This window comes from Tamandua tetradactyla, chromosome 3 (genome assembly GCF_023851605.1).
Source record: "Tamandua tetradactyla isolate mTamTet1 chromosome 3, mTamTet1.pri, whole genome shotgun sequence".
Lineage (NCBI taxonomy): Eukaryota > Metazoa > Chordata > Mammalia > Pilosa > Myrmecophagidae > Tamandua > Tamandua tetradactyla.
This window is the reverse complement of record NC_135329.1, coordinates 14,766,699-14,788,140: the sequence shown is the minus strand read 5'-3', so window position 1 is coordinate 14,788,140 and position 21,442 is coordinate 14,766,699. Positions and strand designations below refer to the sequence as shown.

Sequence of the window (21,442 nt, the reverse complement as noted above, 5' to 3'; positions counted from 1 at the left end):
AAAAGTGTTTGCAAGCCCCCTTCAGGGAATGGTGACAGTGGGGAGAAATTCAACTTTCCCAAGTTGAATTCCTGATATTCTCACAAGCAGTGTGGACAACCAAAGCTATAGGCTGAGCCCCCAGTCTTGGGGGTTGTTCATATGAAACTTAACCCCACAAAGGATATGTCGAGTCTACTTAAAATTTAGGCCTAAGAGTCACCCCCAAGAGAGCCTCTTTTGTTGCTCAGATGTGGCCTCTCTCTCCAGCCAACATGACGAGCAGTCTCACCACCCTCCCCTTCTCTGCGTGGGACATGACTCGCAGGGGTGTGAACCTTCCTGGCAACGTGGGACAGAGATCCTGGAATGAGCTGAGACTCAGCATCAAGGGACTGAGAAAAACCCTAGAAGGAGCTGAGAATTAACATCAAGGGGTTGAGAGAACCTTCTCGACCAAAGGGGGAAGAGTGAAATGAGACTAAGTGTCAATGGCTGAGAGATTCCAAACAGAGTCGAGAGGTTATCCTGGAGGTTATTCTTATGCATTAAGTAGATATCACCTTGTTGTTCAAGATGTAGCAGAGAGGCTGGAGGAAGCTGCCTGAAAATGTGGAGCTGTGTTCCAGTAGCCATGTTTCTTGATGATGATTGAACAATGATATAGCTTTCAAAATGAGACTCTGTGAATATGAAAACCTTGTGTCTGATGCTCCTTTTAGCTACTGTATCAACAGAAGAGTAGAACATATGGAATAAAAATAAATAATAGGGGGAACAAATGTTAAAATAAATTTAGTTTGAAATGCTAGTGGTAAATGAAAGCGAGGGGTAAGGGGTATGGTATGTATAATCTTTTTTTTCTCTGTTATCATTTTATTTCTTTTTCTGTTGTCTTTTTATTTCTTTTTCTAAATTGATGCAAATGTTCTAAGAAATGATGAATATGCAACTATGTGATGATATTAAGAATTACTGATTGTATATGTAGAATGGAATGATATCTTAATGTTTTGTTTGTTAATTTTTTTAATTAATAAAAAAAGTTAAAAAAAAATGTTAAGGATATATTCTTTTATTTTTTTCTGTATAGAATGCATTTCCTTTACATTTTCCCTCTTATTAGAAATATGCACCCTGCTTTCAATTCTATTTAAAAGTTACTATTTTATATTAAAATTAAATATATACTTCTCTAAATTTTAAGTGATTTCATATTTTTACACCACCCCCCATCATTGTTATTTGTTTCCTTTTTCAATAGTATATGTTTTCTGTCAAGTTTCATTTGCGCTGATTGTTCCTCCAGGAAGTCTAATGGCCCATAAACTATCTTTCTATTGTCTGTTCTCAACATCTATCACATCTTCCTAACTTTTTATCTCTTTGTTCCCCGCCCCTGCAATCTCAGAAAGCTTATCAAGATTGTCTTACAGATCTTTTCTGAAGAGGTGTCAGGGACAGCCAAATTGGGACCCCAACTGGGGTCCAAAATGAGTTGCTATATAAGGACACAGATAGTATCATACCTCCTTGAGTCTACTGACAGGTCAGGAGGGAACCCCAAAACATTACCCCTGCCCATTCCCTGAAACACACAGCACTGGCATCACTATCTGCCTTTAGTCTACAAGGACTAATCTCAGTCTGTCCTTTACTCCTGTTTTCATCAATCACCTTAAGAAGCTGCAGCCCCTCGATGTGGTGCCTTGTCTCCTGCAACAATAACTTTGTAGGTGTCTTGTTCTTTTACCTGCACTGTGGAATTCACAGTCCATCATCAGCAAAACCCCTATATCCACAACCTCTTCTCTGAACATACCCTTCATCTTCAAGCTCTAATTGAAAAAGCTCTCACAGCTTTCCCTGGGACCACCTCAAATTATGGCAACTTTTCTCCTACAATCCTCATACAACTAGAAATGGAACATATGTCCTTTTCTACTTTGCTATTTCTAGTCCTTTCTTTCTTTCTCCTTCCTAAAATCCCCCAGCTTTTAATCTCCTAAGATTATATAACTTACTATTCCTCATTGTGGCCATCAATTACCAACTCCTGGGTCACTCCTTCTTATGCCCCTCCTGCTAACATTGCCATTCTTTGACACAATCCTTCTCTTAGTTTTTGGTGATTTCAACATACATGTAAACAACCCTATTAATCCCCTGGGTTCTCAGTGCCTTGAACTCCTCTCCTCCAATGATCTTATCCTTCACCATATGTCAATCACTTATTCCGATGGTTTTAGCAGGCAACTTACCAGTAACTATAACTACTCTATAATCTTGGTTTCACGCATTCTACTCACCCTTTACTATCTGTGATGGTTAGGTTCTGGTGTCAACATGGCCAAGTGATTCTGCTGAGTTGTCTGGTCAGGCAAGAACTGGTCTATTACTGCAAGGATATTTCATGGCTGGTTGAAAACCAAAAGGCTGGTGTATTGAATCAACAAAAGGCTGGTGTATTGAATCAACAGTCAGTTGACTATATCTGTGCTTGACTACATCTGTGATCATCTCATCTCCCACCAGTGAGATAATCCAGTCAGTTGGAAGACTTTTAAGGAAAAAGAGACCTTTTCACTACTTCTTCAGCCAGCAAGCCTTTCCTATGGAGTTTATCCAGACCCTTCATCAGAGATGCCAGCTTCACAGCCAGCCTTGCAGATTTTGGACTCTTACATTCCCATAGTTATGTGAGACAGCTTTATAAATCTCATGTTTACGGATATCTCCTGTTGGCTCTGTTTCTCTAGAGAACCTTGACTAATATAGTATCAAATATCCCTTTCATCCCACCAAGACATCTAATCCATGGATGTTTTCCCTTTCCATGTCTCTCATCCACTTGATGTTTTCTCTCTCCTAAGCCTCATCCACTTTAAATGTCATGGTCCATCACCACAATCATTCTTTCTCTTTTTTTAAGGTGCATAGTTTGGAAATCGAACCCAGGTCTGCCGCATGGAAAGTGAGCTTTCTACCACTGAACCACCCATGCACCTACAATCATTCTTTTATATACTTTTTTTTAACATTTTTCATTGTGAAATATTACATATATACAAAAAAGCAATAAATTTCAAAGTACTTTCTAACAAATAATTATAGAACAAATCTCAAAGTTTGGCATGGGTTACAGTCCCAAAAATTTCAGGTATTTCCTTCTAGCTGCTCCAAAACACTGAAGACTAAAAGAAACGTCAATACAATGATTCAGCAATCATACTCATTTGTTAAATCCTATCATCTCCCTTGTAAATAAAGTATAAGTGGCTTCTCTGTTGTAACTCCTCTTGCTCCTCTGATCCTTCTCCCAATCTTTAGGGATATTTAGGCTATGCCTATTCTAACTTTTTCATGTTGAAAAGGGGTGTTGACAATATGGGATAAGGGATTGGAACTAGTTGATATTCTTGAGGAGCTGTCCCCTCTGGGTTTCAGAATTAATCCAGCCTAGGAACCATCTGAAGGTTATAAGTTTCTGAAAAGTAAACTTAGTGCATGAAACTTTTGGAGAACCTCAGATAGAGACCAAGGTGGTCTTTAGGAATGCTGTTAGTAGGGGTTTGGCAAACTGTGGTGATTAGTAATATCTAGCTGAAGCTTGCATAATAATAGCTTCCAGAATAGCCCCACAACTCTATTTGAACTCTCTTAACCACTGATACTTATCTTGTTACATTTATTTTCCCTCTTTTGGTCAGGAAGGCATTGTTGATCCCACTTGCATACATGTCTGACTTCCCTGCCTATCTCTTGCTTCAATGTACAAACCACAATCTAGTTAAATCCAACTCTCTTATATACCCATGCAATTGAATGTGGCTGGACAAAAATGCACAATGACAGTGATTTCACTTCAAACTCACAGCTATGAAACTCAAGGGGCCCTTTAAGGATTCCCAGAAAGCATACTGTATTTTTCTACTTTATTTACTCTCCTAGTCTACCAGAGCAACAATTTCATACCTTCTCCTCTTTCCTAAAATCCTTAATATTCCTCTCCTACCCTTTCTTTCAGCTGATAAACCTGCTTCCTATTTCACTAAGAAAACTAAAGTACAGATTATACCATATCCATCTACCTACCGGCAACTATAACCATATATCCGTAGTTCTACAGATAAACTGTCTATGCTCCCATTAAAGCAAATCCTTTCACATGTAAGCAGATCCCATGCCTTTTCACCCATTCAGGAACTTTACTCCAACAATTCTCCCCTCTCTCTCCTACATCAATTTTCCTTCTTTGCTGGAACAATCCCACCAGCATACCACCCAGCTGCTAATCCTTCCATCTTTAAAAAAAAAATCTCTCCTAACCCACTTTGTTTGTGCTAGCTTTCTATTCACCTTCAAGTATTTGGTCTAATAATACCTTCTCAAAGATGTCTATGCTGCTGATACTAATTTAAAATTTGCAAACTACCCTCTACCACTACCACAATGACATCCCTAGCCCTTCCATTTTTCCATAGCACTTATCAATTTCCAATATTCTATGTAATTTATTTATTTATTAGGTTTACAGTTTGCCTTCCCCACTAAAATGTAAACTCCATGAGAGAGAATTTTTTGTCTCTGAAGTATTCCAAGTGCCTAAAATAAAGTCTGGCACATAATAGGTGCTCCATAAATATCTGGCAAATGAAGGAATAAAGTATTCATTGCTTCTTATACCATTTTAAATACCACTATGGCACTGTTTCATAACATTCCTTCCTTAACTCTGCTTCTTTACTCATCTTGGTCTCTTAATTTACCTCACTGTTCATTATTCATTTCTTATTCCCCTGAATTCATTCCTTCTTCAACTTCATTGCTAGTCAAAAAAAAAAATGCTAAATATATTTTCCTTTCTTACAGGAAACCTTTTATAAACACATGATTTTCTTCACATGTAATTACTCTTCTATTGAAGACAGTTGTTTCACCTGCACTATTTTAATTCCATATTTATTTCTGAGCCTAGCATTTGCTAAAAAAAAAAAAAGTTTAAATTCTACTTGGGTGCCTTGTCTTTACACCAGGATGTAGTTAAATTGTACTCTCAGATCTTAAGCTGAAGCGCTAACAGAAATTATTATTACTCTTTCACTGCTCCAGGAGCTTGAGAAAGGTGGGAAATGGAGTGAACACTTGGGGCCATGGATATTTCCCATAGGAAATTTTCATCTGTGTTTGTTGAAGACAATCATCTTTATATCTCATTTTCTCTCTGGCTCAGGTTCTACTCCAAGTATGTTTTGTGGGTATGTCCAGCCCTCTACTTGCCACTACTGCCTCCTAAGTTAGTAAGGAACCTTGTTGCATTATTTGAAGTTTAATTTGTTGGATATTAGTATAGCTACTCCTGCTCTTTTCTGGTTGTTATTTGCATGAAATATATTTTTCCAACCTTTCACTTTCAACCTGTGTTTATCTTTGGGTCTAAGACGTGTTTCCTGTAGACAGCATATAGAAAGATCCTGTTTTTTAATCCATTCTGCCAGTCTATGTCTTTTGATTGGGGAGTTCAGTCCATTAACATTTAGTGTTATTACTGTTTGGGTAGTACTTTCCTCTACCATTTTGCCTTCTGTATTTTATATGTCATATCTAATTTTCCTTCTTTCTACACTCTTATCCACACCTCTCTCTTCTGTCTTTTCGTATCTGTCTCTAGTGCTCCCTTTAGTATTTCTTGCACAGCTGGTCTCCTGGTCACAAATTCTCTCAGTGACTTTTTGTCTGAAAATGTTTTAATTTCTCCCTCATTTCTGAAGGACAATTTTGCTGGATATAGAAGTCTTGGTTGGCAGTTTTTCTCTTTTAGTAATTTAAATGTATCATCCCACTGTCTTCTCGCCTCCATGGTTTCTGCTGAGAAATCTACACATAGTCTTATTGGGTTTCCCTTGTATGTGATGGATTGCTTTTCTCTTGCTGCTTTCAAGATCCTCTCTTTCTCTTTGACCTCTGACATTCTGACTAGTAAGTGTTTTGGAGAACATCTATTCGGATCTATTCTCTTTGGGGTGCGCTGCAGTTCTTGGATCTGTAATTTTAGGTCTTTCATAAGAGTTGGGAAATTTTCAGTGATAAATTCTTCCATTAGTTTTTCTCCTCCTTTTCCCTTCTCTTCTCCTTCCGGGACACCCACAACACGAATATTTGTGCGCTTCATATTATCATTCAATTCCCTGAGTTCCTGCTAATATTTTTCCATTCTTTTCCCTATAGTTTCTGTTTCTTTTTGGATTTCAGATCTTCCATCCTCCAGTTCACTAATCCTAACCTCTGTCTCTTGAAATCTACCACTGTAGGTTTCCATTGTTTTTTCATCTCTTCTACTGTATCTTTCATTCCCATAAGTACTGTGATTTGTTTTTTCAGACTTTCCATTTCTTCTTTTTGTTCATTTCTTGCCTTCTTCATGTCCTCCCTCAATTCATTGATTTGGTTTTTGATGAGGTTTTCCATTTCTGTTCGTATATTCTGAATTAGTTGTTTCAGCTCCTGTATCTCATTTGAACTATTGGTTTGTTCCTTTGACTGGGCCATATCTTCAATTTTCCTGGTGTGATCTGTTATTTTTTGCTGGCGTCTAGACATTTAATTACCTTAATTAGTTTATTCTGGAGATTGCTTTCACTTATCTTACCTAGGGTTTTCTTGCTAGATGAGTTTGTTGTCTATCTGTTCTTTGACCTTCAGTTCAGCTTTTTCTGGGCCTCTAGCTTAAGTTTTCTTTAACAGAAGGTAATTTTTCAGTTATTGTTTTCTTGTTTCTTGTCCTGCTTGTAAGGTGCCTTTTCCCTCCCCACCCTTAGGAGGGTCTACATAGGTATTACAGACTCCAGCCGGGTTTTCCCGGACTAAACTGGCCTCCTATCAGGAGGAAGGAGTCACCTGCGTCAGTTTTCCCTGAGGGTGAGACCCAGCAGGTTGAAAGACTTTCCTGTGAAGTCTCTGGGCTCTATTTTTCTTATCCTGCCCATTATGTGGCGCTTGCCTGTCTGTGGGTCCCACCAGCAAAAAATATTGTGGCTCCTTTAACTTTGGAAGGCTCTCCCTGCTGGGGGCATGGTGGAGACAGAGAAGAGGTTGTAGACTGGTTTTAAAGGCTTCGAATTGCCAAGACCTGGGGTCTGAATTCCTTGAGAGAGGGATTCCACCTAAGTTGGGCTTCACCCCTCCCCTGGGGAAGGCACACGTGGGAGATAGCCCTGAAAGCAGTCTGCTTCTGCCTATTTCTGGGGCAGTTGCAGCCCGAGTAGTCCCACCGCTGAATCCAGAGGCAGCCAAGCCTCCATACAAACAGGCACAAAAACCTGTTTCATCCCCTTTCCTCTTTTTCAGTTAGCCCAATAAGCAACCTCCGCCTTGACCAGTTTTGCCTGAGCTGGGGGCCTATTTTTAGTAGTCAGAGTTTGTTTATTAATGCCACAATTGGTGTTTGGTCGGACTCAGTCCCTGCTACTGTTAGAGTCGCTTTCCTTTCCCTCTGGGAAGCTGCCTGTGGGGGAGGGGCGCCGGGCGCCGGCCGCCACAGCTTGGGGAACTCACAGTTCCGGAGACTCGCAGCCGGTCCAGCTGATCCAGACTGGGGTATGCTGTGTGTCCGGTCACTATCGTGGCTCTGGGAGCTGTTCTGTACTGTTTCTGGTTATTTAGTAGTTGTTCTGGAGGACGAACTAAAACGCGCACATTGCTAAGCCGCCATCTTGGGCCCCCCCGTGTTGCATTATGATGATTCTGTATCAAAATGAAGTCCTATCACCCAGTGGTTTTTGTACCCTCATTGTAGTTATTTTTGAACCCAGGCAAAGAAAGGGTGTTCTAAGTTCACAGGCTCTGAGGAAAGAATTCCTGACTATAAATCCAAGCTTTACCATTTATGTAGATGTGTGGCCTTGGGTTATTTAACACATCTCTAACTCAGTTTGCTCATCAATAAATGGAAATAAAGTACCTATACCTCATTAGGTTGTTGGGCATTAAGTAAGTCAATACCTTAAAGTGTTTAGAACAGTGCCTAGTACATAAAAGAAGTTCGATAAATGTTAACTATTCTTTCTCTACCTTTCTGCTTTGTCTTCTACTTTTATCTCTACAAAACAGGGATTGTCACTAGAAATAGGTCAGGATTTCTTCTACTTACAGTGATAATACAGCACTTTCTCAAGAAGGGATTACTGAGTAAATGCTTAATGTAGTCCTTCAATCTAATCTAATCTGCACTAAATCTAACAAAAATCTCCGTGCTAATTTCTAATTCAGGTGTAAATTTTTGTACAGTCTTATTACACTCCTTTGGTCTATGAACTGGTTTACAAAGAATGTAGTTACATACCTGTTCCCATACAAATGCTTCTTTCTTAATGCTCTCAGGGATTATTTAATGAATTAAATAGACTTCTCAATGGCATATCAGATGATTAATTTCAGGGAGACAGGAATAATTTTAACAGACATGAATATCATGCAGATGTTATGAAACACTAATCTACAATATCATATTAAGAAGAGTAAGAAGAAAGAATTCAGTCACTCACGATGCTCCTGAATTCATGATGCAGCTCTTTGCTCCACAAAAGCAATCTCTCCCATCATCATGAATCATTCCAAGGTTATGACCCAACTCATGAGCAACAATGGATGCAAACGTCTCCAGAGTGATTTGTCCAAACTGTCCGAACACAGGAAGGTATTAATTAGGTTTCTAAACAAAAAGGAAGGTTTTGCGTCTCAGCTTATTTTTTAACAAAGGGACATTTATTCACTGCAATGATGACAGCCTCTATGATACAAGTATCCAGACAGTCTTGTTCACTCTGTTAAGAAACTGGAGGAACATACTGATGGAGATGGGCCCTTTCAGCAAGAGGTCAATTACTTTAACACCAATAGATTATTCATGATCATTTATAGGAAAATAAATTAATGGCTCTAATTTAATTCCCTCAAATAAGAGCCTCTGTCTCCTTAACCATAAAAAGTAAGGAGCCAATAAATACATAATAAATATAAGAAAACATAATATAGTCTCTGGAGAAAAAAAAATTGCTACTTTTATTATGTCCCCCCACTTAGGCCCAAAATAATATTTAAGGACTTTGGGAGAAAGTAAAGAGTCAAATGCTTGATACTATCCTAATACAGAATTCCAAAGTTGAAAATCAACTTTGAAAAACATACCACATTAATCCCGCCTGCGTGGCTCCTTGAACACACTGTTCCCACAAATGCCATTCCTGCAGTCCCACCAAAACCCTTCTTCCTAAATCAAAAATGAAAATAAAAATTATAAAATGTACTTTGAGGGAAAGGAAAACATTGTTCCTATTTTTACAGGTTGCCTTAAACTCGTTTGGTACAACCTAAATAAACTTCGCGAAAAATGGCAAATAAAAATAACATTTTAAAATCAAAATATAGTTGTGCCTATCTCTTATTTTTATTATCAGAGAAAGAGGATAACATTACAATTGTATTTTTCAGACAAAGTTATTTTTTAGATACAAAACCAAGTTTTTTTAATCTTCTGGATGAAAAACATTACTAAACTGCATTACATTTATTTATTCAACAAATCTTAATGATGAAAAAGAAAAAGGAAACTAAATGAATATATTCACATGGAAGGCTGCACTGGAATGAACACAATGAACAAGGAGAATAAAAGAAATGGCCTCCAAACTGTTCCTCGGGCATTCTCTACACACATGTATTTCAGGTCCTATTCCCTATACCTGGGATTCTCTTCCTCAATATATACGCTAAGTCATTTCTTCACCTTCTTCAAGTTTTTACTCAAATGTCATCTCAGTGAGCTCTTCCCTGGCCATGTTACCTAAAACTTCAAACTTCATTCCTCTAATACTTTTATATCAACCCTCCCTGATTTATTTTTTCTCCTTACCACTTATTATTATTTAACATATGATATTTATTTATTTGTTCATTTGTTTGTTTGTTCATTTATTTATGTGATATATGGCCAAGCGCTTGCACCAGAATATAGACTCCAGAAGAGCAGGAATTTTCAGACAAAAAAATTCTGAGAGAATGTATTACCAAGAGACCTGCCCTATAAAAAATACTAAAGAGTTCTGTTGGCCAAAAAGAAAAAAAAACAGGAAAGCGAGGCTTGGAGAAGAATATGGAAATGATGACTATCAAGAAGGGTAACCAAACAGACAAAAAAAGAAAAATGCTAGATCTGACCAAAAAAAGCCAACGGATAAAATAGTTGAAGTAACATCTTTAACAGTAATAGGTTTGAATGCTAATGGATTAAACTTTCCAGTCAAAAGACACAGACTAGCAGAAGTGAGCAAAAAAAATATGATTCATCTATATGCTGTTTACAAGACTCATTTTGTTTTTTTTTAATATTTTTATTGAGAAATCTTCATAACACATGCAGTCCATACATGCTGTAGAATCAATGGCTCACAACATCATCACATAGTTGGGTATTCATCACCATGATCATTTTTAGAACGCTTGTATCACTCCAGAAAAAAAAAATAAAAAGGAGAAGAAAAAAAAAAAACTCATACATCCCATACCCCTTACCCCTCCCACTCACTGACCACTAGTATTTCAATCGGCCAAATTTTTACCCTTTATACCCCCCCATTATTCATTTATTTTGTATCCTTATTTTTTACTCATCTGCCCATATCCTGGATAAAAGAAGTATCAGACACAAGGTTTTCACAATCACACAGTCACACTGTAAAAGCTCTATCATTATACAATCATCTTCAAGAATCAAGGCACGCATGAGATTTTGTTGGTTTGTCCAGGCGATGCCCTGATGAATCCCAGAGTGATTTGATCAGTCAGTGGAAAAGTATTTGCAAAGTCCCCTTCGGGGAATGGTGAGAATGGGGGAAAACTCAACTTCCTCAAGTTGAATTCTTGATATTCTCCCAAGCAGTGTGAACAACCAAAGCTATAGGCTGAGCCGCCAGTCTTGGGGTTTGTTCATATGAAACTTAACTCCACAGGGGATAAGTGTAGCCTACTTAGAATTAAGCCTAAGAGTCACCCCCAAGAGAACCTCTTTTGTTGCTCAGATGTGGCCTCTCTCTCCAGCCAACACAGCAAGCAGACTCACCACCCTGTCTATGTGGGACATGACTACCAGGGGTGTGGATCTTCCTGACAGCATGGGACAGAAATCCCAGAATGAGCTGAGATTCAGCATCAGGGGATTGAGAAAAACTCTAGAATGAGCTGAGACCCAGCATCAAGGGATTGAGAAAACCTTCTCCACCAAAAAGGAGAAGAGTGAAATGAGACAAAGTATCAATGGCTGAGATTCTAAACAGAGTCGAGAGGTTATCCTGGAGGTTATTCTTATGCATTAAGTAGATATCACCTTTTTATCCAAGATGTAATGGAGAGGCTGGAGGGAACTGCCTGAAAATGTAGAGCTATGTTCCAGTAGCATGTTTCTTGAAGATGACTGTATAATGATATAGCTTTCACAATGTGACTGTGTGATTGTGAAAACCTTGTGTCTGATGCTCCTTGTATCTACCTTATCAACAGATGAGTAGAACATATGGAATAAAAATAAATAATAGGGGGAACAAATGTTAAAATAAATTTAGTTTGAAATGCTAGTGATCAATGAAAGCGAGGGGTAAGGAGTATGGTATATATAATCTTTTTTTTCTGTTTTCGTTTTCTTTCTTTTTCTGTTGTCTTTTTATTTCTTTTTCTGAATTGATGCTAATGTTGTGGGAAATGATCATGATGATGAATATGCAACTATGTGATGATATTGTGAATTGCTGAGTGTATGTGTTGGGAATGTTTGTGTTTCTTGTAATTTTTTTTAATTAATAAAAAATTAAAAAATTAAAAAAAAAAAAAATCAAGGCACGTACAGTCACCAGTTTCAGGTACTTTCCTCTAGTCACTCCAGTATACCATAAACTAAAAAGGGATATCTATATAATGCATAAGAATAACTTCCAGGAAAACATCTAGACTCTGTTAGAAATCTCTCAGCCACTGAAACTTCATTTTGTCTCATTTCTCTCTTCCCCCTTTTGGTCAAGAAGGCTTTCCTAATCCCATGATGCTCGGTCCCAGATTATCCCAAGAGTTCTGTCCCACACTGCTGGGAAAATTTACCCGCTGGGAGTCATGTTCCATGTCGGGGGTGGGGGGGGCAATGAATTCACCTGCCGAGTTTGCTTAGAGAGAGATCACATCTGAGCAGCAAAAGAGGTTCACTGGGGGGGTGACTCTTGTGCATAATTATAAGTAGGATTAGCTTCAACTTTGCAGGAATACGTTTGATATGGTGAATAAGTATTGATTTGGTTGTCTCCACTGCTTGTGAGAATATCTGGAATTCCCCAGATAGGGAAGTTTAAAATTTTCTCCTTTTTCCCCAATCCCCCAAGGGAACTTTGCAAATATTTTTTTATTCACTGCCCAAATTACCCTGGGATATACTGGGCATCACATTAACCTATACATCTCATGCCCTATTCAAGATTCCATGTACTTATGGTGTTCAGCTAAACTGACCCACACAAGTTAAAAAAATTAGGTAATGTACTACCCAAAACATAAATTTTGCACCAATTAAACATTAAGAGACTTATTTTAGATTTAAAAATGCAAATAGTGGGAACAACCAAAGCTATAGGCTCAGCCCCCAATCTTGGGGTTTGTTCATATGAAACTTTACTCCGTAAAGAGTCACCCACAAGAGAATCTTTCTTATTACTCAGATGTGGCCTCTCTCTCTCAGCCAACACAACAAGCAAACTCACTGCCCTCCCCCTCTCTATGTGGGACATGACTCCCAGCGGTGTGGACCTTCCTGGCAACATGGGACAGAAATCCTAGAATGAACTGTAACTCAGCACCAAGGGATTGAGAAAACCTTCTTGACTGAAAGGGGGAAGAGAAAAATGAGACAAAATAAAGTGTCAATGGCTGAGAGATTCCAAACAGAGTCGAGAGGTTATCCTGGAGGTTATTCTTACGCATTAAATAACATCATCTTTTTAGTTAAGGCATAACAGAGAGGCTGGAAGGAACTGCCTGAAAATGTAGAGCTGTGTTCCCATGGCCATGTTTCTTGAAGATGACTGTATAATGATACAGCTTTCACAATGTGACTGTGTGATTGTGAAAACCTTGTGTCCGATGCTTCTTTTATCTACCTTATAGACAGACAAGTAAAACATATGGATTAAAAATAAATACATAATGGGGGAACAAATGTTAAAATAAATTTAGTAGATTGAAATGCTAGTGATCAATGAAAGGGAAAGGTAAGGGGTATGGTATGTATGAATTTTTTTCTGTTCTCTTTTTATTTCGTTTTCTGAATTGATGCAAATGTTCTAAGAAATTATCATGATGATGATGAATATACAACTGTGATGAAAAAAAGAATGTTCATATTGTATGTTGATTGGTTTTATTAATAAAAATTTTTTTAAATGCAAATAGGTTGAAAGTAAATGGATGGAAAAAGATATTCCATGCACGCAATAACCAAAAGAGCTGGGCTAGCTATACTAATATCAGATTAAAATAGACCTTAATTGCAAGGAGACTGTAAGAGACAAAGAAGGACACTATATATTAATAAAAGGGGCAAATCGCCAAGAAAAAATAACAATAATAAATGTGTATGCATGTAATCAAGATGCTCCAAAGTACAAGAGACAAACACTGGCCAAACTGAAGGAAGGAAAAACATTTCTACAATAAGTTTGGGAGACTTCAACACATCATTCTCTTCAAAACACAGGACAGACAGAGGATCAATAAGGAAATAGAGACCCTACAAAACATGATAAATGAATTAGACCTAACAGACATATATATAGATCGTTGTACCCCAAATCAGCAGGATATACATTCTTTTCAAGCACTCATGGAACATTCTCCTGGATTGACCAAAACAGGTCTTAATAAATTTTAAAATGCTGACATTATTCAAAGCACTTTCTCTGATCAAAATGCAATAAAGCTGGAAATAAATAACTACTGAAGAACTGGAACTTTCACAAATACACAGAGGTTAAACAACAGACACTTAAACAATCAGTGTCTCAAAGAAGAAACTGCAAGTATTCTCTTGTAAATATCTTGAGATGAATGAAAACAAGAATACAGCATATCAAAACTTACAGGATGCAGTGACGGCAAGTACTGAGAAGGAAATTTGTAGCACTATATATGTATATTAAACAGGAAGAAAGAGCTAAAACCAAAGACCTAACTGAAAAACTGAAGAAACTAGAGAAAGAACAGCAAACTGACCCCAAAGCAAACAGAAGATATAACAAAAATTAAAGCAGAAATAAATGAACTGGAAAAAAAAAAAGAGGGAATTAATTAAACCAAAAGTTGATTCTTTGAACAGATCAATAAAATCAACAATTCCTTAGCTAGACCAACAAATTTAAAAAGAGAGAAGTTACAAATAAATAAAATCAGACAAAAGGAGAGTCATTACCATAGACTCCAAAGAAATAAAAAACACTGTAAGAGGATACTATAAACTACTATAGGCTAACAAACTAGACAACTTGAATGAAAGAGACAAATATCTAGAAATACACAAACAACATACTCTCATTCAAGAAGAAGGAGAAGACCTCAACAAATCAATCACTAGCAAAGAGACTGAATCACTCATAAAAACCCTCCATACAAAAAAAAAAAAAGCCCAGTAGCAGATGGCTTCACAAGGGAATTTTATCATTCATTCCAAGAAGAATTAACACCTGTCCTCCTAAAATTCTTTCCAATAATTGAAGAAAAGGGAACAGTACCTGACTCATTCTATGAAACTAACATCACTCTAACACCAAAACCTGATAAAGATACTACAAGAAAGGAAAACTACAGACCAATCTCCCTAGTGAATACAGATGCAAAATACTCAGAAAATACTTGCAAATCAAATCCAACGGCCATTAAAAGAATTATACACCACAACCAAGTGGGGGTTATTCCAGGCATGCAAGGGTGGTTCAATGCACGAAAACAAATTAATGTAATAAAACACATTAACAAACTGAAAGGGGAAAATCACACGATCATTTCAGTTGATGCTGAAAAGGTATTCAACAAAATTTAGTAAACTTTCTAGATTAAAAGCACTTCAAAGGTAGAATTCAAAGGAAACTTTCTCAATATGATAAAAGAACTATATGAAAAACTCACAGCTAAATCATACCTAATGGTGACTGACTGAAAGCCTTCCATCTAAGATTGGCAATGAGACAAGGATGCCCCTGTCACCACTGTTATTCAATATTGTACTAGAAGTTCTAGCTAGAGCAATCAGGCAAGAAAAAGAAACAAAAGGGATCCAAATTGGAAAGGAGAAGTAAAACTCTCATTATTTGCAGATGACATGATCCTATATTTGAAAAATCCTGAGAAAACTATGACTAAACTACTTCAGCTAATAAATTCAGCAAAGTGGTGGGATACAAGATCAACATACAAAAATCAGTACTGTTTTATACACTAGTAATGAACTATCCAAGGAAACAATTAAGAAAAAAAATTCGTTCACAATAGTAACTAAAAGAATCAAGTATCTAGGAATAAACTTAACCAAGAATGTAAAAGACCTGTATTTGGGAAACTATAAAACATTGCTAAGAGAAATCAAAGAAGACCTAAATAGGTGGAAAGACATTTCATGTTCATGGATAGGAAGGCTAAACGTCATTAAGATGTCAGTTCTCGCCAAATTGACCTACAAATTCAACACAATACCAATCAAAATTCCAACAATACACTTTGAAGACCTGGAAAAGTTAGTGATCAAATTTATTTAGAAGAGAAAGATACCTCAAATAGCCAAAAACATCCTGAAAAAGAAGAATGAAAGGGAAAGACTTACACTTCCTGACTTTAAAGTTTATTATAAAGCCACAGTGGTCAAAACAGGATAGTACGGACATAAAGATAGACATATTGATCAGTAGAACTGAATTGAGAGTTCAGAAATAGATTCTCAGATCTACAGTCAACTGATTTTTGACAAGGCCCCTAAATCCACTGAATTAGGACAGAATCATCTCTTCAAATACATGATGCTGAGAGAACTGGATATCTATACACAAAAGAATGAAAGAAGACCTTTATCTCACACTCTATATAAAAATTAACTGAAAATGGACCAAAGACCTAAATATAAGAGCCAGTACCATAAAATTCCTAGAAGAAAATATAGGGAAACATCTTCAAGACCTAATAATAGGAGGTAACCTCTCAAACCTTACACCTAAAGCACAAACGATGAAGAAAAAAATAGATAAATGAAAACTCTTCAAGACTAAATACAACTGTGCTTCAAAGGACTCTGTCAAAGGGGTGAAAAAGCAGCCAACTCACTGGGAGAAAATATTCGGTAACCACTTATCAGATAAGGGTTTGATATCCAAAATACATAAAGAAATCCTACAACTCAACAATAAATGGACAAACAATGTAATTATACAATGGGCAAAAGACATGACTACACATTTCTCCAAAGAGGAAATACAAATGGCTATAAAGCACAATGATAAGAATCACCCCCAGAAAACCTCTTTTGTTGCTCAGATGTGGCCTATCTCTCAGCCAACATGGCAAGCAAACTCACTGCCCTACCCTCTCTATGTGGAACATGACTCCCAGGGGTGTAAACCTTCCTGGCAACATGGGACAGAAATCCTAGAACAAGCTGGGACTCAGCATCAAGGGATTGAGAAAATCTTCTTGACTGAAAGGGGGAAGAGAAGAACGAGACAAAATAAAGTGTCAGTAGCTAAGAGTCTCAAATAGAGTCAAGAGATTATCCTGGAGGTTATTCTTATGCATTATATAGATAACCCCTTTTTAGTTTAAGGTGTATTAGAGAGGCTAGAGGGAAGTGCCTGAAATGGTAGAGCTATGTTCCAGTAGCTGTTTCTTTTGATGATTGTACAATGATATAGCTTTTGCAAGTGACTGTGTGACTGTGAAAACCTTGTTCTGATGCTCCTTTTATCTATGGTATGGAGAGATGAGTAAAAAATATGGGTTAAAAATAAATAAATAATAGGAGGAGCAAATGTGAGAATAAACTGGGTAGAGGGAAATACTAATGGTCAATGAAAGAGAGGGGTAAGGGGTATGGTATGTATGAGTTTTTCTTTTTATTTCTTATGATCATGGTGATGAATATACAACTATGTGATGATATTGTGAACCATTAATTGCGTACCAAGTATGGCAATTTAAGAATTTTTATATTGTATGTTGATTGATTTTATTAATAAAAATTTTTAAGCCAAAAAGCACAAGGAAATTTATTCACCTTCATTAGCTATCAAGGAAATCCAAATCAATACTACACACCTATAAGAAGAGTCGCTATTAAGCAAACAGGAAACTACAAGTATTTGAGAGAATGTGGAGAAATAGGAACACTTATTCACTACTGATGGGAATTTAAAATGGTACAGCCACTGTGGAAAACAGTTTGGTGATTCTTCTGACAACTAAATATCGAATTGCCCTATAACCCAGAAATTCTGCTACTTAGTATATACCCAGATGATCTGAAAGCAGGGACACTGACAGACATTTGCACATTGTGCTGTCTGAAGCTGTTAAGTACCCCCAGAAAAAAGCCATGTTCTTTTAATCCTTTCTTGTCAGGGCAGACCTACTATGGGTGGGATCTTTTGATTAAGTTTATTTCAATTGAGAAGTGACTCAGCCCATTCAAGGTGGGGTCTTAATCCTTTACTGGAGTCTTCTATGAGGATAAAAGAGAGAGAAACACAAAGAACTCAGAGAGAAACACCTAGAGAGAGCTAAAAGAGAAAAGCCCCAGGAGAAGCAAGCAAGGACTCACAGAAATTGAAAGAGGCAGCCCTGAAAGCAACGAAACTAGAGAGAGAAGGATCAGGAGATGTCACCATATGCCTTCCCATATGACAGAGGAACCCCAAATGCCACACTTTCTTCAGAGAAGGTATTGTCCCATTGATGTCATAATTGGGATATTTTCATGGCCTTAGAACTATAAACATGTAAACTAATAATTTCCCATTGTAAAAGCCAAACCATTTCTGGCATATTGTTTTCCAGCAGCTTTAGCAAACTGAAACACATACAGATGTTCTTAGCAGCATTGTCCACAATTGCCAAGAGATGGACACAACCCAAGTGTCCATCAACTGATAAATGAATAAACAAAATGTGAAATGTACATATGATGTAATACTATTCAGCAGTAAGAAGGAATGAGGTCCTGAAGCACACAACATTTATGAACCTTGAGGACATTATGGTAAGTGAAGTAAGTCAAATACAAAAGGACATATGTTATATGATTTCACTAATATGAACTATCTAGAATATGTAAATTCATAGTCACAAAACATCAAAAATGGTTTACCTAGAGACTGACACCAGCTAGAGAACTGGGATCAGTTGCCTGATATACACAGAATTCTTAACAAGGTTGAACTTAAATGTCTGGAAATGGATAGAGGTGAGGATAGGTGAATTGGGTTGAAAGGAGTTGTTTAGAGTCATTGTTATGTCACTGATGAGCACCACAAATATAAATACATTCTTTCCATGAACTAGTACAAATGTACGACACATATACAAGGAGTTAATAAGAGTAGTATATGGGGGGGAATAAACTATTGTAAGCTACAGACTACAGTTAACAATAATAACTTAATATTCTTTCGTGAACAGTAATAGGTATACCACACCAATAGTAGGGGTCAATAGTAGGGGGAGATAAGGGATAAGGGATATTTTGGGTTTCCTTTTTTTAAGTCTATTATTTTTCTTTTTGGACCACTGAAAATGGTCTAAAATTGAGTATAATGATGATTGCACAACTAGGTGATGATACTGTGAGATACTGATTGTATACTTTGGATGGATTATGTGGTATATGAATATATCTCAGTAAGATCTGCAACTAAAAAAATAACTTATGGGATTGCATCTTTTCCTGATAAAAATACTCTGAAAGACAGAAACAGAAGGAAACTTCCTGAACATGATAAAGGGCATATATGAAAGACTCACAGTTAACATCACATTCAATGGTAAAAGCCTGAAAGCTTTCCCTCTAAGATCTGGAAAAAAGACAAGGATACCCACTGTTATTCAACAGTGTGCTAGAAGTTCCAGCCAGAATTAATAGGTAATGTATGGGAATCCTGTATTTTATACATGATTGTTGTGTAAATGCACTATTTCTTTAATAAATTTTTTTTAATAAGAAAAAATTGAAAGAGGAAAGATAAAATTTGAGGACCAGTATAAGAAACTCAATACCTGAATAAAAAGAAACCCTGTAAGATATTGGGTAAAGGGAGCTGAAGGGATACAGACCGTGCAACAGGACTGGATACAAAAACTCAGAAATGGACAGCACAATACTACCTAACTGTAATACAATTATGTTAAAACACTGAATGAAGTTGCATGTGAGAATGATAGAGGGAGGAGGGCTGAGGCATAAATGAAATCACAAAGAAAGATAGATGTTAAAGACTGAGATGGTATAATCTAGGAATGCCTAGAGTGTATAATAATAGTGAAATGTACAATGTACAATTTTACAAATGTTTTTGCATGAGGAAGAACAAAGGAATGTCATTACTGCAGGGTGCCGAAAATAGATGATAATATTTTAAAATGTCACCTTATGTGTGAGACTAAAGCAAAAAATGTTTGTTACAAAATTTATATTTTGACTAGTGCATTTCCTAACATAACTTATGTAGATAGTTTGATTGAATGTCATAAGTACTTGGAATCTCAGTAGGACATGAGATTTTGTTGGTTTGTCCAGAGTAATGCCCTGAGGAATCCCAGAGTGATTTGATCAGTGAGTGGAAAAGCATTTGCAAAGCCCCCTTCGGGGAATGGTGAGAACAGGGAGAAATTCAACCTTCTCAAGTTGAATTCTTGATATTCTCACAAGCAGTGTGGACGACCAAAGCTATAGGCTGAGCCCCCAATCTTGGGGGTTGTTCATATGAAATTTAACCCCACACAGGATAGGTCAAGTCTACTTAAAATTTAGGCCTAAAAGTCACCCCCAAGAGAGCCTCTTTTGTTGCTCAGATGTGGCCTCCCTCTCCAGCCAACACAACAAGCAGTCTCACCACCCTACCCCTCTCTACGTGGGACATGACTCCCAGGGGTGTGGACCTTCCTGGCAACGTGGGACAGAGATCTTAGAATGAGCGGAGACTCACCATCAAGGGATTGAGAAAACCTTCTCGACCAAAAGGGGGAAGAGGGAAATAAGACAAAGTGTCAATGGCTGAGAGATTCCAAACAGAGTCGAGAGGTTACCCTGGAGGTTATTCTTATACATCAAGTAGATACCATCTTGTTATTCAAGATGTAATGGAGAAAAAAAAAAAAAAAAAGATGTAATGGAGAGGCTGGAGGGAACTGCCTGAAAATGTAGAGCTGTGTTCCAGTAGCCATGTTTCTTGAGGATGATTGAATAATGATACAGCTGTCACAACGTTACCATGTGATTGTGAAAACCTTGTGTCTGATGCTCCTTTTATCTACCTTGTCAACAAAGGAGTAGAACATACGGAATAAAAATAAATAATAGGGAGAACAAATGCTAAAATAAATTTAGTCTGAAATGCTAGTGATCAATGAAAGTGAGGGGTAAGGGGTATGGTAGGTATAATCTTTTTTTTTTTTCTTTCCTGTGTTCGTTTGATATCTTTTTCTGAATTAATACAAATGTTCTAAGAAACGATGAATATGCAACTAAGTGATGGTATTGTGAATTACTGATTATGTATGTTGATGTTTTATTTGGTTTCTTAATTTTTTAATTAATAAATAAATTAAAAAAAAGAAACCCAGAAGAAATGAAGAATAAAAATAAAGAAGAAGAAATTACTGACAAAATAATTCAAGAAAAAGTACTAAAACTGAAGGATAATAGGACACAAGTTTCCCACTGAAATTACCAATTGAGAACATAGCACAGTGACTGATAAAAGACTCTACACCAAAGCATATCAACAGGAAATTCACAAGCCTGGGATCCAAGAGAAGATCCTACAAGTTTCCAGAGAAATGAAAAACAAACCGGTCATATTTAAAAAGTAAGGAATCAGGATGGCTTCATGCTTCTAATAATAATAATAATAATAATGGAAGTTCAAAGACACAGAGCAATGCCTTCAAAATTCTGTAGGAAAAAGATTTCATGTCCAGAATTTTATACCCAGCCAAATCAAACAAATGTGAGGATACAATAAGTGCTTTCTCAGACAAGCGATCAGCCAAAAATTTTTCTTTCTATACATTCTTTCTCAAGAAGCAGTAAGAGCCTGACTTCCGGAGAACCACCCCTTTCAGACATCACCTGACCCCCTTGCTTAAAAACTGCCCATACCATCATCTAGGTACTGACTCACCT

General features: G+C 37.1%; 1 protein-coding gene across 2 annotated transcripts in view; it reads right to left on the bottom strand.

Moving 5' to 3' along the window:
- The window catches only part of ADAM9 (ADAM metallopeptidase domain 9), a 188,742-nt gene that overhangs the window by 110,437 nt on the left and 56,863 nt on the right, over window positions 1–21,442 (bottom strand). For both annotated transcript variants that reach the window (XM_077152534.1, XM_077152535.1), the window contains exons 10-11: window positions 9,166–9,247; window positions 8,523–8,656 (exon numbers count right to left, since the gene is read on the bottom strand). In XM_077152534.1, coding sequence (XP_077008649.1) covers window positions 8,523–8,656; window positions 9,166–9,247 — 216 coding nt within the window. The remainder of the gene's footprint in view (window positions 1–8,522; window positions 8,657–9,165; window positions 9,248–21,442) is intronic.